An 11282-nucleotide genomic window follows, 5' to 3' on the forward strand; every position below is an offset into this window, starting at 1 on the left:
TTTTTTTTATTTTTTGTGCATTTACCTTCTAAATGAATGGATTACATTACAGGTTCAGATAACTGGACATGTTGGACATCTGATGGCCCATGTAAAGCTGTATTGGACTGGTAAGTAAAAAGTTAGCACAACCAATAGGGACGTAAATAGAACCCAGTTTGTAAAACAGCATTTTCCATTAACAACAACGTACATAGCTTCTACCCTAGCAACAATTAAGCACAAGTCTATCTGTCACTTTATGTGAAAGTTTGTCTAACAGTTGAAGGGAAGTGAAACTCCCTTCAGATGAACTGAGAGCCCGTCCTATTTCCTGTTCAGTGATGGAAAGTAAATGCACCGATTTAGTAATGGTAAGTGGGCGATTTATCTGTTCCATGGGTGGGAGGAGAGAGACAGAGAGAAACCAACAGAGGGAGACTTAAATGACAGAAAGGGGAGAGACAATATTGTGTATCATTTACCTGTACTATAGAGCATTTTCTTCACCCCGCCACACAATTTCCTTACTTAACTTTGTTTTTTGTTATTTAATACATTATTTTGACATTCACTTCAAATGAAACCATGATGGAAACCAGGTTCAGGTGTCAGTAAGCAGGGGATTCTGTTGATGCTCTGTGTTAGAGGGAAGACCCAGTCAAATCGCTCTCAGTTAGCCCACTTCACCTTTCCATTTCTCTGTTTCAGGTTTGAGTCACTCACAAAGACACCTGCATGGGCTTCCCTATCTTAGTCACACAGGGGGGTCTCCAACCTGAAACTGACATCTATGTGTGTGTATGTGTGTGTGTGTGTAGTGGGTGACCAGGGAAAGCCAGTGAGAAAGAGAGTACCCTGTACAGTAGCATCGCATAGCTTGACATTCAAATGCATTCAGAACAGACGTCTTTACAATCTGAAAATAGCAACACCTTTAATACCAGTAAATCAACATCAATACGAGGTGCTTGTTCACCATTTCTTCATCACTTTGACTGACCTGTCACTGCTCTGTTGCTGTACTGGCGGTTCCTGGCATTATGGGATATGAAGTTATGAAAAGGAAACCAAGAGCAACAAGAGGACTAAGTAGAAATGGAGAGCTCGGAAATGGACAAAGTTTGAACACATGCAGGTGCCTGTACACGAATACATGTTTGCTCATATCTTACTGTTAGGATTGTAGATGTGCGTTTCTGGAAATAATTTCCATATTTATACTTACCTTTTGCTAAGAAAAAAACATGTCTAATTGGGAATTGGGAAAAGTTTGATGTGTTATGTTTGATTTATTCAGAAGAAATTATTCACTGTTTTCATCATACGTGAATATACTGTGTGCAGGGTACTCATCCAGCAGTTTGTGACTTTAATTGTTAAACGTGTGACAAATTAAACCTTTAAAATATACAAAAGTTGATCCTGTGAAGCATAAGCTGACATATTACACAATATGTTGTCTACAGGATTTCACCACACGGTATTTGCATTATTCGACATTGTTGCTTTGCATTCACATAAGCAGTTTGTGTCCTTGATATGCTGGTGTGTCTTGTTTCATCGTTTAAATGTTGCATTTTACAGAACCTATCACTGATATATCTGATACGTCTTTTATATGTAATATTTATAATCATGAACATGTACAAACTATCTCTTGCTGAAAAAGCAGAGATTTTTAAATGTTTAGTCCCACATTCCACATGGAAACTGTCTATTATCACATATGCCTAAATGTGAATTTGTTATGTGAAACTGTCTCACATGATGAATTCACAAGTGTCTTTTGTTATATATAACTATACATTAAAATAAAAATGCTTATAAATATAAAATATATAAAATAAACTGTAGTTACATGTGATTATAATTCAGTTTAACATCTGCCACATATTGTGCTCCTCTGTCTTTTATGCTTCTGGTTCTCTGAGATGAATTGACTGTGTTCAGCTGAAATTGTGACAGAAGTTAATGTTACAAAATACCTTTAGAGAAAGCATTTTGTCTTCATGTACAGTTTATTAGAGTAGGGTGTATTTTTGTTTAACATTTTAAACTTTTAAGAGATATGATAAGCTTTTATTAATTTTCAGAGGGAACATTTGGTTGTTGCAGCAACACAAAGACCGAAATAAATACAGATAAATAGAGAAAGTAAAAAATTAATAGTAAGGGGTATATACACTAAAATAGAAGTAAAAAAATAAAAAAAATAAACACTTAAACACTAATATTAACATACATATGTTTCTTTCTAAGGATTTAACATGTTAACAGATCATTTTATTTACTATAATATGTAATATTATTATTTTATTATATGAACAAATGAACTACAAATAATGTAGTACCAATACAAACTCACACATGTGGAATATACTTATCAGAAGAAGATGCAGGATACAACACACACAAATGGTTTACAAAATATATTGTGTACAGTTTACCGTCTCTACATGTATTTAATTTTTACAGTCTGTGTGTTATTATCCACACCTTGTCACCAGAAAACAGCAGATATAACAGCATAAATCATATGTCATTGACGTCCTACACATCCACTGCTGACATTTGCATTCATTCATGTTTCCTGGAACTGAAGAACACGAAATAATTATTTTCTCAAGCATCGACACAGAATGATTATAAAATACTGTACATGCAGTTGTTAGTTTATTAGGGAAACCTGGCATAACTCAAGTTGTATGATGCAACAAAATCCTACCATCATAAAGGTTATAATATTCAGTTTTCTTGAAACTGTTTAAAAGTGTTGATTCAACTTTATCGTCTTTTTGGAGGCTGCATTTTGTGGTGCTGATGCACTGTATTGTGTTATACTGAGAGTGTAGCTGGCAACTGCTTGTTATCTTGGTGATAAAACATGTAGTAAACAGTTTTACATGAAAATGAATGTTGATGAAGCTTTTTTTTTTTGATTTTGTTCATTTAACTTAACCCATGTTGTATTAAAAGGAATCCATCAAACTTGTTCCTTTACTGTCCTTATAATTGACTACAATAGTAACTTATGATTTAAAAAATGAACAAATAAACACCCTGCCCTCCCACACACCCACACACACACACACACACACACAGTTAAAACCATGGGTTACACTTTACTTGAAGGTATCTACATAAGCATGACATGACAATGAACGTGTCATAAACATTAGAAACAAGTCATAAACGTTTATGACATAACGCTTCTGTCAGTAAGTGTCATTCGGTTTTTGTCATGACAAGTTAGGGTTATGGTTAGGGTTAGGGTTCATGTGTCATGTGTTCATGACACTGTCATGTCACTCTTATGTAGATACCCACCTGTAGTTACCAAACCATGTACACTGTAATTAAACGCATTTGGTAATATCATTTTATAATAGTGTATTATAGCCAATAAAACACACTGCAACAGCAGATGTCTTGAAGTTTTCAGGGTTTTTTTTCTTACAATACTCATTTCAAAACTGTAACGCTTCTGTCTTTCTCTCTGTCTCACTGTGTCTCTGTCAGTGCTTGTGGTTCAGTCTGTGGTATTTTTGTGGTCTTTTTGTTTCAGAGACTAGATGAAGAGCTCAAAGCTGAGCAAAGTGATAGTATCTCAGTGAACACGGCTCTGTCTCTTCTCTCTCTCTCCAGCACACAGGAAAGGGTCGCGCACACTCCCTGAGACCCAGCCACCAACTCAGTCGTTTCTTCACACTCCTCAAACGCACAGGTGTGCATGTGTTTTGCTTGTGTGTGTATGTGTGTGTGTGTGAGAGAGAGAGAGAGCGAGAGAGAGACAGCACACACTTTGCTATAAAATGACTTTGTTGCCTGTAATTTAGGATTATAACAATAAAGCATGTTGGCACATACAGGAGGCAGTTTAGCAGAAACTGAATGTGATGCAAGTTTACACATCAAAGGTGAAGAAAGAAACCAAACCCTGTCACTCACCTACTCAACTTCCGCCAAACACAATATTGACAATGGATGTACAACACCCACTTCCAAACCTCTTTCTCTTCTTTTCCATACGTGTGAACAGAAATTGTTTACATGTACGATGCAATATTGCAAGCATTTTGAAACAGGACTTGTTAGTTATCTGAGCACAAGTCAAAGCTGTCACTGGAGACACACACAGCGTTTGACCCCGAGGTTATACCTGTATCATTCCTGCTGTTGCAAAAGTGCCCCTGAGCAAGGTGTCAAAGCTTCACTAATCTGTGGGTAACTCTGCCTTTTGGCACTTATTTGGATGTAATGAGGCACTGAATCATTGTAAAAAAAAAAAAGAGAGAATTTGTTTATAGGATAATACAATAACTTTTAACGCCTATAAAAAGAAGAGTCACCACTTGATTGGAAATATACAATTTTATTGATTAAACAGAATTATGCTCACAGAAAACCCACTTTACAGTGCAGTTTAAAACAAAACGCTTGGCAATACTATGAATGACAAAAATACAAATAAATACCGAAAAGAGAGCAAAAAGCAAATGAACATATACTGTATTTCCATGTAGCTGGTTAGAGGTCTATGTGTTTTGTATGTAAATAAACAGATTAGGTGTGGGCTTTGAGAAAAAGTACTGCCCGGTTTGGTTTTGATTTAATAATAATAATAATCTAAAAACCAAAGCTACAGATCACAGATCTGCTGAAATGAAAAAAAGCACCTGGATAAATGATGATGTCATCTGCATACTGACAAATCAAAAAATATTATAGATCAGAAGTTACAACGCAGAGCTTATTATAATTAAACGTGGTGAACCTATTGAGTTGTCTTGTAATATATGTAACAAAATAAAAAAAGTCAATATATGAAGAAGAAGAAGACATACTTTATTAATTCCTTGGGGGAAATTCAAATGTTTCACTGTTTATGCACATTACACACACACTGAAATATACACACATGTACAAACAGGAACTATACACAAGCATTTAATGTATTGATGTCGGAGTGAAGGGGCTGCCCATGGACAGGCGCCCGGAGCAGTTAGGAGTTAGGGGTTCGGTGCCTTGCTCAAGGGCACCTCAGCAGTGCTCAGGAGGTGAACTGGCATCTCTGCAGCTACTAGTCCACACTCCCTAACACTACTTAACATGGTTGCTGCTCTTGAAAACATAACTCTTCTCTGACTGGCGCACATTTCGCTGTTAATAAAGTTGACATCAGCAGAAGGTTGGTGTTGGCAGAGGAGATCTTCAGGGATCACTTTAGGGAGCACTCCAGCTACTGCAATCACAGAGGCAAGTGTTAGTGGATGTGAAAGATTTTCAATATTCATACACTGCATCAACCTTGGAAACCACCGCACCTGGAAACAGTTTTGTATGGTAAATGTTTTACATATAAATAAATACAATGACACACATTAGGTACATACTTTGATTCAGATATAAGCTGTAGATGCAGTGTTTGGGTCATCTATCGCCTCCTTCATAGAGAAAAACAAAAGAAAGAGATTGAAGTATTGGACGAAATATAAAGAATCCAGAAATTATTATTTTTTGATTATACAGAAAAAATAACTGATCTTTTCACCATTTGTAGTAATCTACCTACTTCACAAAGTGGTGCCGACATTTTTTGGGGAGCCCTATAAGCAAAAACGTGTACAAACAAAAGAAAACACTCAGAGATACAACCAAAAAATTTTTTAACTCTTACATTTCAAAGCTGTTAAACAACTTTGACAACCATTTGTGAGCATAATGTGCTGTATCGACCAAGGACTACTCACGGCTGAAGTAGTACAGTGTGCAGATGAGAGCTAGAGCAAGGGCCGCAATAAGTCCAACCAACGGCCACAGAACCAGGGAGCCACAGCCTAAAACAAACATATACATGGTTTTATTTAAATAACTTATAACTTGTTGCATTGTATCGCCAGGTGATATAATCAATCGTTAGATAGTTTCTTCTTTTAGTACAGCCGGTTGTATTTACATCATCGCAATCTGGTACAATGCACAAGATTTGTACTTTTACACTACATATTCACAGACAAAAATGCTTACTGTATATATCAGACACATATAACATCAAATTTGTAAGCAGCAGAGCATCATACTAATTACGCACTACCACAAACGTGCATACATGTGCTATTTTTCCTTTAATGAAAAATCCTTAATAACTTACCCTGTGAAGAATTCTTCTCAGAGCAGCGACAGACTGACTTGACTGGTGGTGTGGGTTTTGCCTTAGGAGGTAATGTTGGAGGGGTCACTGTCAGATAAAGACCAAACAACCATAAAGACAAGTGATGACTAAACAGCAGTGAAGCGAGAGTGTAAAGAGAGAGAATCAAGGAGAACCCAGTAATTTCTGACCTGTCCCCATTTCCCCATCTTTATCCATCATAAAAAAACTATTATGACTAGGATCTCATCAACATATACATAATGTATGCTGTTTGCCTGCATGTGACTCTCCAGTACAGTCCTATTAGGGCTGTGGACAGCTCAGCTTAAATACATTCACATATTGATTAATAGACTCTACACACATATCTAAATAGCTATGATAAATCTATTGTAACTATGTAATTTTCATTTTATCCATCATCTGGAAAGGCGGCACCAGCCAGTCAAAAAGAAGTGTTCAACCACAATCCAAAGTAACACCTATGAAAACTATAATATCTATCATACATGCCTGTTACATGTGTACATCTCTTAACAAAAGCAACAACAGTGCTATTGAGGTTCTTTAGAGTGTCCACTAAGTCTATGTGGTGGTAGAAGACAGTCGCACCGAGGTTTGCAAGACAAACTATAAGAAGCTCCAAGATTTTGGTCAGAACTAATAACTCTGGAGAAAAAGGATAAATACATCATAGAGTTATAGTACAGTAGTGGAAAGTTATACTGTAAAACATAAGAAGAGAGGGTGACGTGAGACAAACTTCCTTCGATGAACTCAACATGGTACATAGCGGCACATAATTATTTGTAGTCACAATGTCATAGAGCACCAGATTTAAATGCTTTGGTTTGGTATAGATTGCACTGAGCCTCTAAAATATTTAGTCCTCGCCTGCCACCTGAATTCAGACAGATGCACTGAAACTCTCACAGCTGCTTGATATTTCACGTCATATTTAACTACTGTAAATGAAGCGCTTGAGATTTCAGCATACAAACCTCCAGGCAGAAGAAGAGTCCCAGGCTTCCATATTTCTTCGTTTGTTTTCCTGCTCTTGAGAACACAAGAATAAATCCCTGCGTCCTCTTCTGTCACATTGATGATGCGTAGCGTAAAGGACATGCTCTTCGAGATGAATTTGAATCGTGTCTTGTCCACATTCTCCGCATATGTAGGACGTACGATGGTACATTGGCCTAGGAACTCTACTTTGCGGTGGTTGGAAATACTGCGGAACCAGTAGACATAGTCAAAGGAGATGTTACCCCAGTTACACCCAATCTCCTCTGTACTGAGGATCTTGGGATAAAGATTGGTGACGGGTTCTTGCTGCAGGATCTGGCTCGAACCTAGGAGTGGAAATAGAGGGATGTTTGAGATTTCAACATGCACATGCTTGTACAACTCATAAAGTCCAGTATGCGACTTTCGGGTCATATATCGTTAACAGCCGGGGCTCTAAAACACGAGAACAAAGTCAAGGCCAAACACCCAAACTCCCAAGAATTGTGTATTTTCTCAAAAAGGTTACTCTTTGGGATGTCTCAAGCCGACTTGTCCATCATTTGGTGTTTAGAAAGATTTAAGGAAAAGTCTTAGGCAACAGGGCATGTGCAGTCTATCCTACTTAACAAAATAAAAACTAATTGTAAAGTTAAAGCACAGACAAGTAATTGTGCTTCAAGCAAGGCAGAGTGAACAAACATAACTAGAAATACAGCATAGAAACACAACTATCACCAAAAGTGTTGCAAGAATGGAAATGAAGCCAAACTATGAAGAAACGTATTTTAAACTCTGTGAAGGTGACATTTTGAAATTGCTAAATAGGAAGACTGATTTGGCATTTGATTTGTTTTTAGTCAGGTATGTAGGCATATACCTGTTGCAATCACTAGTCTTATGAAATATCTAAAGGTAAGCAGAAATTCAAAAGCTTCCATTATTCAAAAGGTTAAAGGCTCCCTGTTACGTCTTTTGGATGATCATTTTGTTCTGCCCAACATGTATGAAATGCACAAATTGCGTGACGTTCAAGAACACACCAAATTGATTTAATCTTTATCCAACGAGTTGCTCTATACAGTACAAATATACAATCCATTTCAATGCCTTGATAGAGCTGATATATAAAAAAAACAAAATAAATGTAAATAAAAAATTTTATATAGACCTAACGCAGAGCACAAACAGGTAGTGTATTGTTACCCTCATCATTTATCATCACTGAACCTTTAATCAAGATTGTACACATTACATTGATGTTGCATAAGATCAAAAACTTATACCAGTTCAATTGTTCAATTCTGATAAATGAAATTATATCAACTGGCAGTTTGAGCGTTACAGTTATAACAAATGAACAAAAAAGCTACGGCGTTGTACTTAGTCTGTTTAAACCTTCCGTGTCATCTATTGGACTATTAAAAACAAATTTCACCATTCAACACAAGATATGGTTATGACTGCATTTAATAAATGTAGACATGATTTAAGTTAAACATAAGACAAGCTTCAGTTTGAGAGTGGATAACAACACATCCCTCGCTACAGGCCCCTGACTGAGGTATGATGTTGAGAACGCCAAAGAACGCCTGAGGCTTACGAAACATCTGAGAAACTTTGTGGTCTTACCTGGTGACGACAGGTATACTGTCAACAGTGTCCATGCCAGTGGCAGCAGAATCATTTTGTCCGGTCTCAAGCGTGTGTACCAGCTGTGTAGCTTGACTAATAGCTGAGGGACGGTGCTGATACTTTCTTTTCCTGCTATCTATCTGTCAGAGACGATGGGAGGAACTGAGCTGACAGGGCCCTGAGTTGTCAAGGTAACTCCCCAGTGTGACACACACACACACACACACACACACACACAGGGCCTATCAGACAGGGCCATACACCAGCCAAGGAACTCTCACTCACACACACACACACACACACACACACACACACACACACACACACACACACACACACACACAAACTTGAAATTGAAATGTGCATAAAACCTAACAGACAAAGCAATGCTAATCATCTGTCTTGACATTCTTGACTTACTTAAAAAGTACATATATACCCAACAAATAACAATTGTGTTTAGCCCTCAGAGATGCGGGTTGTTAAAAAAGAAAGATGCAGTTCAACATACAGTGATCATGACAAACAGCTGAAATTGTGGTGAAGTTTTATCAGAGCTATGATAACACATATCAAGCAATAAAAAAGTTGTTTATTCTCAGAGCAGACTTTTGCAGTGCTGTGGTCTCTGCCCAGGTGCATGACCTAGAGCTCAGCAGAGTTCTACATATGCAGCTTCACTGCGGAGCACGGCGAGGGTACACCAATGTACAGAGCCTAAACTTCAGGTACTGGGAACGAAGGATCAGTGAAACAAACCCTAATCCACAATTCTGTAGATTATTGTTAGATATTCACTGGTGTGTGTGTGTGTGTGTGTGTGTGTGTGTGTGTGTGTGTGTGTGTGTGTGTATACAGCTTTTCAGTTCTTTCTTATCACTTATTTAACTTTGCATAAAGTATGGGGTATAAAGTGTATCAAGACACAATTAAGAAAGCACTACAACAAAACCCTGTTAGATTTCTGCGTGACAAACTGACGCAAAGCATTTTGTCAAAACAAATCACATACATTAATATTATCGCTTACCTTCTGTTAAAAGCTACATTTGTTTCAATTCATTAAGGAAAAAATGTAATAAAAAAGTTCAATAGTCAAATCCTTCATTGTCAATTATTCCAATAGACTAAAGCTATTTCTCAATTAGTTTAACAAACTGAATATGTTTAATATTTAGTATGGCATCTTTCAGTTCAATTTGAATTATAAAGAACCTGTCCTCTGAATTTCTCCAGTTGACAATGAATGTCCCAAACTCATTTATTTTTTTGTGTTAAGTCTATACATGCTTAAAAATATCAAACGAAGACATGTACTTCCTAAATTTCCTAATGACGTAGAAGGTAATATCTGCACAAATCCATTATAGACTCCAACTGTAAAAAGTAGCAAACTCTCTTCATTCTGTCCTTAATGATAACGCAGGGGTGACAGATCGATGTGTACAGTATGCATGCGTGCCAGTTCAATTTCATTCGCCACTTACAGATGAAAAAAAGACTTTTAGAAACACCTGCCTTTGAAATGAGTCTGTTAGGGCTGCAACTACAAATTATTTTCAGCATTGAGTAATGTGTCTAATAATCGATTAACCATGTCAGAAATCAGTGAAAAATGACCATCGCAATCTCCAAGAGCCTAAGGTGACGTCTTCAAATTGTTGCCAAATATCAGTCTAATACCCAAAGGCACTTCATTTATAATGACATGAAACAAAGAAAAGCAGCAATAATGGCATTTTGCAAAAGTGAAAATAAACCGATTATCCAAATTTGTCGATGAATTTTCTAACAACTGAAAAATCGATTAATAAAGTAGTAGTTTTAGCAATAAAATTTGTATGTGGATATTCCAAAGACTGAGGCTGACACTGTCTTTTCATCAACCCTGAACCATATGTGAACGATATTGCGATTTATGAACAGCAATGACTTACGGAGGTACACTGCATTAGAAAGTGTCGAGGAGGCACTGAAGATTTTGTTGCAGTTGATATCTTACTTAAAAACCTAATTTTATGATCTTTGCTCCACATTAAAAGTAATACGTCACATTTATTGGCATTTCTATTTATTTTGCCATTCTGCCCTTAAAATGAGGACTGAATGTCCAAATGTCTGATTATCCTCAGAACTTCCTTAATAAAGAGGATTTTCTGGCCTTGGCTAGACAATAAAGTTGCGTTTTATTGCAAACCTAATTTGCACTTAAGAGTGTTTTCTGTGGATTTTTTTGTCTCAGGATTGTTTTGTGTGTGCATGAAAGGTTAGGGTGTAGAACGGTCTGGTGGGGGTCTTAAAGTAAGAGGATGTGGGTACCCTATAGCTCTACGGGGGTCGGAGACTCGAGTGAGACAGGGAACGAGACCACAGGATTCTTTGAAAACAGGAGATCTCAGGGGGCTTCAGAGCTGCTCGTTACACATCGCTGAGCTATCAAGCCTTTGTTGGTCTGACTTTTGACTCGGAGCAGAGTCAAAAGCAGCCTGCAGAGAAGTTTGCCTCT

The 11282-nt window shown here is 37.2% G+C and overlaps 1 protein-coding gene across 1 annotated transcript; it reads right to left on the reverse strand.

Annotated features, from left to right (window-relative positions):
• Positions 1-4338: 4338 nt before the first annotated feature.
• cd8b (cd8 beta) lies at positions 4339-9003 on the reverse strand. Its single transcript, XM_031277604.2, has 7 exons — positions 8774-9003; positions 7138-7488; positions 6134-6220; positions 5733-5819; positions 5555-5588; positions 5376-5426; positions 4339-5224 (listed from the first exon to the last, which is right to left on the reverse strand). Exons 1-6 carry the CDS (start codon positions 8826-8828, stop codon positions 5417-5419), a joined length of 624 nt encoding a protein of 207 aa, XP_031133464.1. The 5' UTR covers positions 8829-9003; the 3' UTR covers positions 4339-5224; positions 5376-5416.
• Between the last annotated feature and the right edge of the window lie 2279 nt (positions 9004-11282).

This window comes from Sander lucioperca, chromosome 6 (assembly GCF_008315115.2).
Source record: "Sander lucioperca isolate FBNREF2018 chromosome 6, SLUC_FBN_1.2, whole genome shotgun sequence".
NCBI classification, from domain to species: Eukaryota; Metazoa; Chordata; class Actinopteri; order Perciformes; family Percidae; genus Sander; species Sander lucioperca.

What these genes read in the sequence shown, in the direction of transcription:
- cd8b (XM_031277604.2), bottom strand. Translation starts at nt 8,828, where the DNA reads ATGATTCTGCTGCCACTGGCATGGACACTGTTGACAGTATACCTGTCG. An exon ending in GACTCTTCTTCTGCCTGGAG is followed by an intron (nt 6,221 to 7,137) that starts GTTTGTATGCTG and finishes TTTATCTGACAG; the next exon opens with TGACCCCTCCAACATTACCT. An exon ending in TGAGAAGAATTCTTCACAGG is followed by an intron (nt 5,820 to 6,133) that starts GTAAGTTATTAA and finishes TGTTTGTTTTAG; the next exon opens with GCTGTGGCTCCCTGGTTCTG.